We start from the raw sequence: 15369 nt of genomic DNA on the forward strand, positions 1-15369 counted from the left end.
ACCACAGTAGACCAAATTACAGATTAAATTGATGCACTTTGTGGTGTGCAAGTTCCATGATGAAGTTGAAAATACAGTTGAAATACAGAAAGAGACCAGGATAACAGAGTCGGATGAACATGCTGAGTTACTGAAAATGTACAGGCGGCCAGCTGACTAGGAGGCAGCACCAACAGAGCCACCTAACCATTTTGCCTAGATCGCCAGAAAAGCCCATATTTGTAAACGAGGCTCTGAATGGTTGCAAAGCCTAGAACTCCAAGGCCATAACTGAATTGCATGAAGTTGTAAGAGACTTACCTCCACGTTCTGGCTCCCAACTCTCCTTTGAATATACTCTCCCAGATGTGCCAGACATGCCCCTTGGCATTTATCACCTTGGGAAGGTGATCAAAGTAGGGTCTGATAACACAGTTGAAGAACCAGAGCATAAGGATCATGATGTTCGGCGCAGGCAGCCCTTAGGCAGTGATCAAATTAGTAGTGAGGGGCTAGACCAAAATGATTCGTTTTTTGTCCATACCGGATCTCAACTATATGGCAAACAATAACTCCAGGCCCAAGGGTCACCAAGAATTTATTATCTCTGAAGCCCTAAATCCATTACATAGAGTTCTGACATCTATACTCCTATTATTTGAGAAATCAATGGGGGGAGGTGGGGGTCAGATCATATCGCTTCTTTGCTGGCCTTTGGGATTACCAAGGCAAAATACTGATGTGGCCCCTTAGACAGAAGAAGGAATAATTATATCAGGTATCAACATGTCTGACTACACCAAACACTTGAATCTAATATTTCCTGTGATGTTAAAGCTCAATCAGTTAGGAAGTCAGATCAATCCCAGCATGACGGAATGAACATTTGCAGCCAAACTCACAGAAAAAGTCTAGAGGGAAACAGGGAGAAGGAAAAAATATGAGCCGGCTACAGTCTGCAACAGTAGCGGCAAAGGCCACATTTAATCATAGCAGGGAGACCAATATATACCAGGCAGAGCCTGTAAATGGAGATGCTGGCCAAGGAAGCAGTAGGAAAAGAGAAGAAAAAGGGGAAAAAAACAAGGAAGAAAAGAAGACATTCTGTGTACTCGTTAAAGCAGCTATTTTCTGATTTCGATATGGGTAGAGCAAAGCCCAAATCCAAATGTGATACAGGAATGGAAGTTATAGGGGGGCAGACATGAGCAGAAACCTGTACCTAATTTTTATTTATTTGTAGGTTTTTATATAGCGTGAACTAGACCCGAAGATATCAGTTATCAGAGCATTTTACATGAGTACCAGTTTCGTTACACAAGGACACAACCATTTTATTTTGTTAGGCACGGGGAGATTACGTGATTTGCCCAGAATCACAGGATGTTGAGCGTCGTTGCAGAGACTCAAACCCGGATCCCCAGATTCGAGGTTGACTGCTCTAGCCGTAAAAAAATGCCTAGGAAAAAGGCAAAAAAAGAAACTGCCTCCTAAAAAGGAGGAAAACAAGGTAATCGTAACTGAACCTTTTCGAGGGGCAAGTATCATGTTGAAGCTACAAAGGCTGACTGCACTGCTACAAGGCACTGAGGTACAGCTAGAGGGCAACAAGGAGTACATCCATTACCTTTACCCTTCTCTGTGGCAGGGAAAGAAGTAGGTAACAAAATTGCAACCAACGAGTCCTGCTTGAGAAAGTGGTCATAAATGTTCCAGAAAGAACTACCTGCCATTTGGAATTTATAGATCTCTTCCCCAATGCGGGCCTTAGGAACTTGCTGAACAGATCTAGGCTATTAGTTCTCTTTTACGCAATCCCTGAGCTAAAAGTAGTGACTTCTAGGGACATAAAAGCTTTTTTAGGTAGAGTAATACCCAAATAACTAAAGTATTGTTTGTAGCACAAAGCATAAGAAGGCTAGTCCTAGCCCATCAGGAAGAGTTCCATGTAGCGGGGGTAGATGTTCTCCCTTGCCATCAGCAACATAATAAGGACAAACCCACGGTGGTATAAACAGCCTCCAAGGAAGACTACCAGGTTGCTAGATTCAAGTGAGCATTGTCCTCAGCACAGCACTAGGAACAATAGATGGGCAGGTACTAAAGACGCCACCTTTGAAGGACAAGTTACTTGGGAAACACATTATCTGGTAGAGACATGTTCTAGCCGCAGATTCCTTACCTCAGAATATCCCAGACGTCAGACTGAATCCAGAAGATTTTTCTTCAAGCAATACCGTTGCGCGCCAGTAGGTGGCATTGGTTGCCTTCGGGTGGCATCATTAACATAGTCTCCTCCACTGTGATGTCCCCGTCATCTATATAGGTCCCACTTCGGCACGCTGACGCCAGTTACTTTCACGACTTTAAACGCCAGAAGCGCAGAGCCATGAAATGCACTGACATTGGTGTGTTTCTGAACAACTAGGGCCTGAAAAAGAACAGCCCTAACCCTAACCCTAAAAACTGGCCCGCAGTGCGGGGAGTATGGATGGGTCAGTAAGGAATCTGCAGCTAAATCATATCTCTACTAGATAAGGCGTTACCGAAGGTCAGCAACTTATCCATCTGATAGAGACATCTAGCCGCAGATCCCTTACCTTCAAATATATATCCTGCAATACCATCCTCGAAGGAGGGACTGCTGACAAGTTAAGACCAGGAAGTCCTGCAGCACACAGCGGTCAAAACGGCCATCCCTGCGGACTGAACTGTCCAGGCAGTAGTGCTTGGTGAATGTGTGCAGAGATGCCCAAGTTGCTGCCTGACAAATGTCAAGGACTGAGGCTTCACGTTGCAACATTGTGGTAGTAGCCTTAGCACTGGGCGAATAAGCGCTTAAGCCTTCAGGAGGCTACTTTTTTGGCCAGAGTGTAGCAGATTTTGATACAAAGGATGACCCATCAAGAGATTGTTCTTTTCTGCACCGCACAACCCTTCTTCACTTCCACGTACTCCACAAGGAATTGGTTTTCCACCGAACTCTTTTGTGCAGTCAAGGTAGAATGACACACTCTTTTTGGGTCCAGACAGTGGAGTCACTCCTCTTCTTTAGAGGGACGCAAAAGAGCGTGGAAAGTGGAAAGGGTGACAGATTGCCCGACGTGGAATGGTGTTACCACTTTCAGTAAGAAAGAGGGCCCTAGTGCAAAGCACCAACTTATCAGGGAAGATGGTCAGGTAAGAAGGCTTGGATGACAGAGCATGCAATTCGCTCACCCTCCTGGCAGATGTGTTGTCCCCTAAAAAGCCTGATTTGTTGGTAAACAGCCGGAGAGGGCAGTTGTGCAAAGGTTCGAACGGAACACACATCAGGAAGGTGAGAACCAAATTAATGCTCCACTGAGGCTTAATGAAAGGGGCAGGGGGAAACATATGTACAAGCCTCTTAAAAAATCTATTTACAATACTGTATGATTTGAGGCATGTTTATGGTTTTAACTGCCTAATAAACTATTATTATCTACTTATTTACTATTTATTTACAATAGGGGATTTAAATAAAGCAGGTTGGTGTGGCATCCTATAAAGGCAGACAGGGTGAAAGGTACCCTTTGAAGTGCCCAGAGCAGAGCCCTGCTGGCCAAGGTTCAAAATAAAAAGGTAGGACTTGAGAGGGAAGAAGAAAGAGGATCAACCAATCTTTCTGTACAATATGTTACAAATTTGTGCCACCCGCAGGCATACATGGTCTAGGTAGAGGGACGCCTGGCTGCCTAACTAACTTTACAGACTCAGAAAGACTTCAGGAAGTAGGAAGAATGCTATCAACTGCTGCCGCTCAATCTCCACAATTCTCCCATTCAGGGAATCGGCCAGGTGTTGAATCACCAGGGCTATGCCCTGCTGTTCCAGCTATGTCCAGAGATGCAGGGCCTCTTGATAAAGGGTCCACAACCCCACTCTACTCTGTTTGTTGCAGTACCACATTGTGGTGGTGTTGTCCGTGAACACTTGAACAAGCTTTCCCTTGATTGAAGGAAGAAAAGCTTTCAACGCCAAACGAATTGCTCGGAGATCCAGCAAGTTGATGTGCGGTCCAGATTCTGCTGGTGACAAAAGTCCTCTGATCTTCACCTCTCCCACTTGGCCACCCTATTTCAGAAGTGCTGTGTCTGTCACTACTGTGAGATGTGGGTGGGGAAGGGAGAGGGTCTGCCTCTGACGCAATCGCGGTTGGTCAACCACCACTTCAGGTCCTGTGTAGTTCCCTCAGAGATCTGGACCATGTTGGAGAGGTTTCCCTGATGCTGCACCCACTGGAACTTCAGGTCCCACTGCAGAGCACGCATATGCCATCTGGCATGTGTCTCAAGCAGGATGCAGGAGGCTGTGAGGCCCAGTAGCCTCAGAGTCATTCTCACTGAAATCCAAGATAGAGGCTGAAACATCAGTATCATAGCCTGAATATCCTGGAATCGTCAGCTGTGAGGATAGGCCCAAAAGTGCACTGTGTCCAGAACAGCTCAGATGAGAAGGAGCATCTGAGAGTGAGTCAGGTGTGACTTTGGCACATTGATAGTAAACCCCAGCGAATGCACGAGATTCGCCATAGCTGGGTGGGGGAGTGACAGCCTGGGGCGAGTCGCCAAGATAGGGGAAAGACTAGCACCCCTGATCTGCGCAGATGAGCTGCGATTACCTTGGTGAACACGCGAGTGGCAAAGGTAATGCCAAAGGAGAGCACTGTGAACTGAAAGTGCTTGTGGCCCACCGTAAACCACAGGTATTGCAGATGAGCTGGCAAGATGGAAATGTGAAAATAGGTATCCTGAAAGTCCAATGCTACCATCCACTCTCCGGAGTCTAGGGAAGACAAGACCTGAGCCAGAGTGAGCATCGTGAACTTTTCCTTTTTGAGGACGTTGTTGAGGGCTCGCAGATCTAGGATAGGGCACAGGCCCTTTTCCTTCTTCGGGACCAGAAAGTAGTGGGAATAACAACCACAGCCTAGTTCTGGCACTGGAACCCTCTCTATGGCTCCCTTGGCCAAGAGAGTCATGACTTCCTCCTGAAGCAAAGTCAAGTGATCCTTTGTCAACCGGTCGTAAGTAGGAGGCATGGCGGGAGGGGTAGACTCAAAGGGGAGGGAGTAGCCCCTTTGGACTATCTGAGGAACCCACCTGTTCAACGTTATGATTTGACAGTGTTGGAGATGAAGGCTAATCCTGCCACCAACTCATGAATTTGAAGGGCCGGACTAGGAGGGTTTGAAGACTGAGGTTGCAAGGGGGGCTGTTGAACTGGCCTGACCTCCGGCTACTCGACCCACAGGGTCGGAACAAGCCATACCCACGGCCACACAGAGGTTGATAAACTTGTCTGGCCTTGTGGCTGGGATATGGCTGGCATGGCTGAAAGTCCCTTCCATAGCCACGAAAGGGGCAAATAACAGACAGGGGAATTGTGGCCACTGAGAGGACCAAGGACTTGGCCGCATCCTGTAAGTTCTTAAAGTGCTCCAGGGCCATGTCTGCTTTGCTTCAGAAGAGACGGGTGCCATCAAAGGGCATGTCTATGAGGGAAGCCTGGACATCCCCAGAAAAGCCAGAAGTTCTCAGCCAGGCATGGCGTTGAACAGCCACCGTCGATGATATCACTCTGCCCAGCGAGTCAGTCATGTCAAGCCCACAACTAATGGGAAACTTTGCTGCATCTCTCTAGTCTGATACTGCTTACTGCTTAAGAGAGGATATTCAGGGCCTCCTCCAGGAACTGTGGCAGCACTTGCATAACAGTTTCCCACAGAGAGTGGGAGTAACTGCAATGCAAGGCTGGTAGAAGAAAAACATTTCTTACCCTAACTATCCAGCCTCTTGGATTCCCTGTCTGGGGGTGTGTAAGGGAACGTGCCTTGTGAGGTAGAGGCTTGGGCCACCAAGCTCAAGGGGATAGGGCAGTTGGTGAGTAAATTTGGTTTGCCCGGTGCAGGTGGCCTATTCACAGGAGCCCCTGTGCTTGGCTTGGACCAGGTTCTCAGAAGGACATCAGTTAAGGCCTCGTTGAATAGCAAGAGGGGTTCAGAGGAGGAGACACCCGGCTGCAGGACCTTTATCAAGATGTTCGTCTTGACTTTCACAAAATGGAGCTGCAGGTCCCGGACCTCAGTTGTCCTTGCCACCACCATAGCATATGACTCTGCCTCCTCTGTAGCCAGAAAGGAGAAATCAGGCTAGAATCTGGAGAGATATCCAGTCCACTGGCCTCACCCAATTCCTCATAGCAGTCCATTTCGTGATCAGGCTGGTCTTGTAAAGGGTTAAGCGACACCTCCCAATCTTTCCCCGTTCCTAGTCCTTCAAAATAAGGCTGAAAAACAACCTAGAACCCAAGGGGGGCATCGGCGCCGGATCCACCGGTGCAGAACCTGATGGAGCTCCCTCTGAGCCTCCACCACCTGAAGGCGTGGCAAGAGGGTCAGACCGCCCAAATATGAGGCACATGGCATCATAAAATTCTTTGTGCTGAGCGTGGACTGCTCCAGCTCCCAGGAAGGCACGGAAGCGGGGAGATGGCCCATGCGCAAATTCCCCAGAACAAGGCCTAGAGCGCCAAGGCTCCTCCGTCACAACGGCTGACGGGCATGGACAAGTAGACGTACGCTTGGACTTCTTGTGTTTCTTACCCTTTTACATGACCTACCCGACAACTTTGCGTGGGAGTATGAGGACTTAGGACTCCCAGGGCATTGCTCGGGCCTTCTTCTCGACCGAGAACAAGGACTCCAGGGCGAACAATGCGGTGCTGAGTGCCGGGGCGCAAGCAGCTTTAGGGACCACTCCCTCAAAGCTTTCAGGGCCATGGCCCGGCAGTCGGAGCATGACTTTGGGTTGTAGTCACGCTCCAGGCACTAATGACAAACCAAGTGTGGATTTGTCACTGACATGGCACAGTGGGAGGCACTGTATGATTTGAATCCAGAAGTCTTGTTTGACATGTTGGAAAAACCTACATAGCAAAAAATGTTTGACAAAATGTCGAAAAAAGCCTGTCAAAAAGTGACTCTCTTCAACCATCTACACTGGCTGGCGCAGAAAGAAAAGAACTAACATCAGCGCACAAGGGAGCACCTATATAAATGGGGCAGATTTTACAATGGCGGGGACAACGCCAACGACATCACACGAAGCCGACTGACGCCAAAGCAAGGGAACTGCTAGAAGAATAATCTTCCGTATCCAGTCTTATGCCTGGAAATTCAAAGGTAAGGCATCTGCAGCTAGATGTCTCTATCACATAATCCACTGCCAGCGATCATTCAAGGAGAGTAAAATTTCCAAGCACTGGAAAAAATGCAGATGCACCAGGATGTCAGGATTGGTCATGGCTAGCCTTAGCCTTGGCAAGACGCAGCAGAAGCACAATAAAGGAGCAGTCTGACTCAGTAACAAGAAGTGAACTGCCAAGAGAAGGCAGAAAGGGTTTACATGGGATTCCTGAGGCTAAAGAGATGAATTGTGTCAATGAGGGACACCTAAACATTCTATCATGGAACATCACTGGGCTAGTCGGTAAATTTGAGGATGGGGATTGGATAGAATTTGTTAATATTTATGCAATGTGTTGCTTCATAGAAACATGGCTCGGTCCAAAAGTTATGCATCTGGGTATACAATAAAGTGAACCTTATTAAGAGTGTCATAGAGAATGGGCTGGATTTCCCCAACCCCAGAGTCATTTATATTGGCAGTAATGACGCACCAGTGCTTATTCACTTGAATAGCCGCATTCGGCTGGGTGGGAACGTAGATGGTCTTTTCCAGCTTCTGCCCTACTACATGAGGTATTTCGGTCAGAGGTCCAAGAAGCCATCACTGAATATTTTAATCTTAGCACTAGCACGGGCACAGTGGAGCTTTACTCAACTCTGTGGGATGCCTTTAAGGAGTACATTCGGGGGATGATTATCACCAAACAGGCGGGGGTATTGCTTGCGATTCAGGGGCGCCTTGCCAAAGTTGATGCTGAATTAGCTCTCCTAGATTCCACATCTCCGGATCCGCACTCACAGGCTAAACGTGGTGCTCTCATTCTGGAGTTTAATGAGGATGCAGATAGGGAGGCTTCATTGCTTGGGAAACAGTACTCAGCCCATAGGTACGGGGAGGGGGAATGCCCTGTAAAAACACTGGCGCACTTGGTACGCCCTCCCAGGGGGGCTGGGCATATAGCAGTAATACAACGCGATGATATTACGGTAGCAACAGACGATGCTGATATATTAGCGGAATTAGTCGCGTATTACAAATCTCTCTACTCCTCCACTCTCCCTAACGATTTTAATCAACATTTAGCATACTTAGAGGAGGTAGCAATGGTGTGGCTCACTAGAGGACAAGTAGATTTCCTGGCAGACCCCTTCACGGTGGAGGAAATTTCACATGCAATCGATGCCCTTACAGGTTCTAAAGCCCTGGGACTCAATGAACTCTCGGGTGCTTTCTACAAAGCATTTAAAGACAGCCTGGTGCCACAACTCCTGGAAGTATATGTGGAGGCCCTGGTAAGGGGTGCCCTTCCACTGTCTATGAGAGAGGCGGCCATCTTTTTATTACTCAAACCAGGTAAAGAACCAACAAAGTGCTCATCATGTCGCCCCCATCTCCCGAATTAATTTTGACAATAAAATTCTCACCAAAATGCTATCCACCAGATTGTCGTTGCTGCTAGAGCAAATTATCTCCCCGATGCAGTCAGGCTTCATTCCACACCGTTCTACGGCTCCCAATTTAAGAAACGTGTTTCGGTTATAAGCCGTTTTGAGCCCACAGCCCCAGTGGCAGTGGCCTTACTAGATGCAGAAAAGGCCTTCGATTCTCTCGAGTGGCCTGTCCTCTTATCCACATTACGTAAACTTGGCCTCCCGTCCAATTTTATAGCATTGATCTCCTTGCTTTACTCGTCCCCGAGTGCTCATCTTTGAGTTAATGGTTCACTGTCACCTCCTATCTTAATTACACGCAGGACCCGGCAGGGGTGTCCGCTGTCCCCAATATTATTTATAATAGCAATGGACCCACTGGCCTGCTATATGCAGGAAAAACATCTATTTCAAAGCCTGCAGTTTCCTGATGGCCCCTTACTAATGTCCATGTATGTGGATGACATACTGCTCTTTGTGAGACACCCTAAGGAAAATCTGCAACCCCTCATAGAGGAGATTTGCTTCGGGACAGTTTCCGGTCTAATGGTAAACTGGGGGAAATACGTTTTTTCCCCATCACGGACGCTGCCTCAGCGGATGAATCCGAGTGCCCACTGCAAAGAGCAGGGGACACCACTAAATAGCTTGGGGTACATCTCCACAGAGATAAAGAACAGGTTATACACCTAAAATACGGCCCTGTGGTCGAGCAGCTTACCACGCAGATAGAGAGATGGGTGCAACTGCCTCTGTCGATGGCCGGTCATGTAGCTCTAATTAAAATGACAGTACTACCTTAATGTTTATATTTGTTTAACACCATACACATCCCACTTACTAATGCTTTCTTTCGCCATCTACGGGGCCTACTTATAAAACTAATATGGGCAGGACGCAGGCCGAGAGTTGCTTGGGATACCTTGAAGCTCCCATATACACGAGGAGGTTTTTCAGCCCCTGATCCTCAACTTTATTATTTAGTAGCACAGGCTCAATATGCCCATCATTGGTACCACCCGGACGTCCGCATTCCATTTACAAAACCGGATTGAGAATTAGCAGCCCCCTCTCCATTGGGTGCTCTCCTCCCCAAAGGCATATCACTAGACCCCCAGGACATCCAGCCCCTGTCTACCACATGCAGGGCATGGCGCAAACTTAACGCCATGCTGGGCGATGGCCCCCTCTATTCTCCAGCCATTCCCTTACCAAATAATCCATTCCTTCCACTTACTTCCGGGAAGGTGGTACAGCTCGCCCTCACTAAGCTGGGCTTTGACACTTTCGGCTCCCTATTTCCCGAGCGACAGGCATGCAGGCTGACAGACCTATCTACTCTCCCAGGGATGACTCCCATGGGTAATTTTATAACTGCCAGACTAATAGGATCACTTCACTTCGCTGTCGCCTCCTTCCCGACCCCCCCTACAGACTTCACCCCACTCACTTTGCTTATTACTGATACAGAGGGAACGCACCCTGTCACAAAATTGTATACAGCCTGCTTGGCGCTCAAACAGGTACGGAAGGGGGGTTCAGCAGCGAAGGGAAGAAGACCTGGGACATCCACTGGCGGATAAGGAGTGGGCTTTCTGCCTTGACCAAATCCAGAAAATATCACTCAACCATAGGCACAAGCTTCTCCATTTTAAATTCATTCACATGAACTATGTTACCCCGCTCCAACTGGCCAAATTTGACCACTCTAAATTGTCAAATTGCCCTAAATGCAGGGCGCAGGACCCAGACTTTGCTCATATGGCGAGACATGTTCGCAGATCCAGCCATACTGGGTGGAAATATTTTGACTAATAGCAACCATAATTGACGCCCTATCATTCCTTCGCCTCGGCTCGGCCTGTTAGGCTTGGTCATCCACATTAAACTCTGTTACCGGAGATTTGTAGCAATTGCATTAATGTTAGAAAAAAGAGAAATAGCAGTACATTGGGGAGGTAAGACCAAACCAACATTAGCGGCATGGTTACAATGTTTAGCCTATTGTAGCCTACAGACTGATATTTATTCCACACTCCAACATTGAGACCTAAAGACATACGGGGGGTTTACCGCACATACCTACAGCAGACTCTTGCTACATCCGAGGCCTCCTCTACACCTTCTCCTGCAGCCCCTGGAAATGTAGAAGATACGTCCACCCTTCAACTGGTTACAGTAAATTTATGACAACGCTACATATAAAGGAACCTCCCACCTGCCCTCCTTATATCCTCTTGTATTCTAATGTATATTGCATATGGTTTTCTGTATATTGTCTTTATTGATTTATGTCTAATTGTTTTTCAGATTTTTAAGCTATGGTCTTATTTTCGTGTATTCGTTTTATGTTTGTCAAATAAAATAATTTAAAAAAATCATTAGCAGATCCCCAGGGATCCTGGAACATTTAAAAAAAACTAAAATATAGTACAAGAGGCTTGCAAATCCCTTTCAGTGCAATGATAATCCATTGCCTTCACCAGCTCATTGACCAAGCATGGCAACATGGCAACTGCTCAATGTGGATCTCCACAAATACACCAACTGCAAGAAACTTGTAGGCCTGCCTCACTGATGTAAAGCCAAAGAGGAGAACCATGATTGGATTGTTTACGCCAACCACCTTAAATGTCTTAGCCCACTGGAGATAATTTTTGGTATTCTTAATACTGACCCAGCACTATCTTCCATCCCTTTCTGCACAGGCTGCACTTCACTTTCTCCAGGATGTCTCTAAGTAGATCAGATCTCATCTCTTGAAAAAAGACGTCAGTTTGTGGCATGCCAAAAGGTTGGCAAAAGTGGGCGAATCTTCAGGAACGGAACTAAGTACAGGCATTTTATGACTTGGAGGACTCGGTTGTCCGAGGTTGTTTTGTCCCTTCACTGCCAGACGTTTATCACAGCAGAAGAGTATGTATGACATGAATCAGGGCTGGGGTTCTTCAGAGGGTTGAAAGGAGCTCCTGACTCTGGGCTCTGGAGGTTTTGCGGCCTAGCGGCTAGAGCTGCCTACCTTGGAAATGGGGAACCCGGTTCGAATCCTGGCCTCAGCTTAGCATTCAGGGCATATCACTAAATCTTATTGTTTCTAAAAATTTAAAAAGTGTGTCACATAATATGGTTCTTTTGTAGGGCGCTACAATACCCTTGGGTCAAGTTTGCACTATAAAAAAAACTACAAACAAAGGCTTAAAATCGTAATTGCTGAAGTTGAGCTCGTGGTACAAAGAAACTTCTGGAGCTGGAACTATGGCTTTCTGGATGCCTAGAACTGCAGAGTGAAAGGCTTGAAAGTCCCACGGCATTGGGCATTGCAGTTTTATTTAAATTCTTCCAACGAGTTATTTGCTATCTCCTCGAAAATGTGATTTCCATCAAATAGCCTATCCATTAACTCAGGGTAAATCTCTGAATACCCACAATGAAGCCTGTGAACCAGAAGAACCCGTGAAGGACGATATCCAAGTCTACAGAAGGAGGTACAGGATGTGATGTGTCTATCGCTAAGCAAAGCAAGTGCTTTGAAGCCTTAAATGTGTCTGACGCTACAGACCCAAAAGTCAGTTCTGTGTGTACAACAGATCCTTTCTCATCTCTCAAGCCATTATGCGCTGGGTGTCATTTTACCACATCAACAAACCACGAACTGGCAATGGTGCAGAACAGGTCAAGGTCTGACATACTAGAAAATCTAGTCATGTTGGTTCCAGCCCACGAGGCAAGGCAGGGAAGGCATTAGTATGGATGTCTAAAAAGGGGACCAGCTTCATGCTCTGAACGCCAAAGAATTTCAAGGAAGGAATGTGCCTTATGATCTGAAGTTAGTTAGCACTTTGTCCCTTTTGCCTTTTTGACCACTGTTAAAGGTCTCAAAATACAGAGTATGCTCAAGGGATTGACATCTCAGAACACCTTTCAAGCGCATTTTGGCAGTTTAAATACAAAAAATATCTGCATTGATGAGTTGTAAAAACTGCCCATCTTCAGTGTCAGGGTTCGGGTCATCATCGCTGTAAGAAGAAAGTAACTGGGATCACAAACGGGGTCATTCTGGAGCCAAGGAGGCATTCAGTGGTGACTGTAACTCGGCTTCGCTCCTGAAGTTGTTCGAGCCCAGCCCAGTGTGCAGACAAAAATTAGAACATTTCCGGATACAGCTGACAAGTTGTGCAGAATGGGCATCCATTAGAATGAGCGCTTCTTTGAATAATCTTCGCTATTTTAGACTAATTTGGGCTTTGCTGGACTCGTCTCTACGTACAGGGGCTGATGAGATTCTAAAAGTACCACATGAATTCATAAAGACTAATTTGACTCTCAAATAACTTGAAAAATAATAAAGTGTTTGATGCCAACATGACCATAATGTCCTTGACCTAAAGTACACCAGGGCAAAAGGTTTAGGGTGGAGCCTCTGATCTAACGGGTATATCTAGGTATATTTAATGCCCCTGACCATCAAGGATTAACATTCCATTTAAAAATGCACTTAAAATGAAATTGATGCACCATATAATAATAGTTCGTTCCTTCAGAGTCTGATCAATTTGAAACTGGTGAGGATAGAAATATATTTTGTTTTAAGCATTTCAATTATATCCGATTAACAAAGATTTAGACAAACAATAACGTATTACAGAGTAAAGTAGTAGAAAACAATGTGTTATGGATTTCCTTACTTGTTGTTCAAAAATATAAATCTCAGCTCTTGTACGTTCCTCTGTAGTCACTGGAATGCCATCCAATATCTGCAGGCTCGGCAACCGAAAAACAAGTATTGGACGATGAAGCATTTTACGGGAAATCTGAAGAAATGTAGCATAACGTGACTTTAATAATTGTCTCAGCCTAAGATTTGCTTATTTTAGTCATTCAAATATCTCACATATAGATTAAACTACAAGGAGCAGATTTAAAATACCAAGGAAAATTCAGATTTTCCACAGTTCAGTGGGTTGAAAATCATGATTTTATTAAAGACACGGAGGCTGATATTATGCATATTTCTTTAATTGCCAACTCACAGCAGCAACAGCAAACAATGGAAAGAATTTAGAATTTAAAAAGTAACATTTTAAAGTTAACAAGGTTCTGTGAAGGGCAGCCATATTCCTTCTTCAAGCTGCGAACAGTCCATAGAATTAATCCATGAAAAATTGAGTAAAACTAAGAAACTTGAAATCCAACCAGAGTAGAATCCATAGCAGATTACTTCTTATTGTCAGCACCTGAAAAAGTTAAACAGAAGTTATCAAGGGTGGGAAAAAAGACAGGGAGGGATAATATCAGCCTCCGTGTCTTTAATAAAATCATGATTTTCAACCCACTGAACTGTGGAAAATCTGAATTGTATGGCAAGGCACGGAGGCCAATATTATGCATGTTTAAAGCCTTGCCATAATATTCGACACCGGACAGTCCAGAGGTTTGAAATAGAACTTTCTAAAAACAGAGTCAGAAGACCAATCAGCCATTGACAAGATGGCTGATAAACCACCTCCTAAAAAGAAGGCCTTTGAAGCCATTGCCCCTCTAGCTGAATGAGCACCAAACTTGGATAAATCAATCCCCGCCCTAGACATTACCTCTCTAACCCAGCGACCTAGAGTAGGAGGGGAAACAGCCTTATGAGGGTGTCTAAAGGAAATAATTAATTGTGACTCGGAATCTACCCTCAGACATTCGGTTCTTTTTTAATATTCACGTATACATCTTACAACACAAAGTTTTCTACAATTATCAAAGCTGGGATAGAAAATAGTCCTAGACATAGTTTTAGTTCTCTTTGAGATGGTGAAACAAATACCCTCGGGAACAAACCTGCGTCCAGAGATTTCTAGAGCTCTCACATCAGAAGTTCTCCGAAATGAAATTAAACATAACAACATGACTAATTTTAAGGACAGATCCCTGAGAGACAAAAATTCATTTTAGCTCCAAGGCATGAGTTCTTTCAAAACGAAATCCACGTCCCATAGCGAAGAGTATTTAGCTCCAGGGAGAGCTTTAATTCTTACACTTCTTAAGAGCCTTCTTACGACATCATGTTGTCCAACGGGAAGACTATCGACTAAATCGCGTCTCGAAGAGATAGCTGATCTAGCGATATTAACGGTACTATATGCTTTTCCCCCCGAGGAAAATTTCTGAGAGATAGTTTACAACTTCAACTAAAGGAGCTGAAAAGGGATCCAGATCCCTTGAAGTACACCAACAGTACCATTTTTTCCAAGCCAACCTGTATGCCTTTGAGGTTCCAGGTGCCCAAGAGTCCTTGATAAGATTCGAAGCCTCCGAAGATAAGCCTGACATTTGAGAGGCTCTCCCGAAATTAAACAGGCCATTAATTAGTCTGAGATGACCTTGAAGGACCAATTCGTGAAAGTCTCCCGAAGCGTTGATTAGTAAATCTGGTATGTCCGGAAGAAGTACTGGGTCGGCAATCAGCATTTTTCAAAGATCTGGGTACCATACTTGAGACGGCCAGAAGGGAATAATTAGGACAATTTCCGGTTTGTCCATTTTGACTTTGAGTAGGACTCTCTGAATAAGAGCAAAGGGGGGAAACGCATAGCAAGGAGAGTCTATTCATGGTTGCATTAGAGCATCCACTGCCTCCGCCATTGGATCTGGTCTCCAACTGAAGAATCTCCGAATCTGAGCATTGGTACGATTCGCAAAGAGATCTATGAGAAGGGGACCCCAAATCTTGTTCAATAAAGAAAAGATTTGATTGTTGAGCT

The 15369-nt window shown here is 45.6% G+C and overlaps 1 protein-coding gene across 1 annotated transcript in view; it reads right to left on the minus strand.

Moving 5' to 3' along the window:
- LRRC9 (leucine rich repeat containing 9) overlaps positions 1 to 15369 on the minus strand; it is a 1011210-nt gene that overhangs the window by 35447 nt on the left and 960394 nt on the right. The window contains exon 30 of the mRNA XM_078660357.1: positions 13306 to 13431. Within this exon, the coding sequence (XP_078516483.1) occupies positions 13306 to 13431 (126 nt within the window). The remainder of the gene's footprint in view (positions 1 to 13305; positions 13432 to 15369) is intronic.

Source organism: Lissotriton helveticus, chromosome 9 (genome assembly GCF_964261635.1).
Source record: "Lissotriton helveticus chromosome 9, aLisHel1.1, whole genome shotgun sequence".
Lineage (NCBI taxonomy): Eukaryota > Metazoa > Chordata > Amphibia > Caudata > Salamandridae > Lissotriton > Lissotriton helveticus.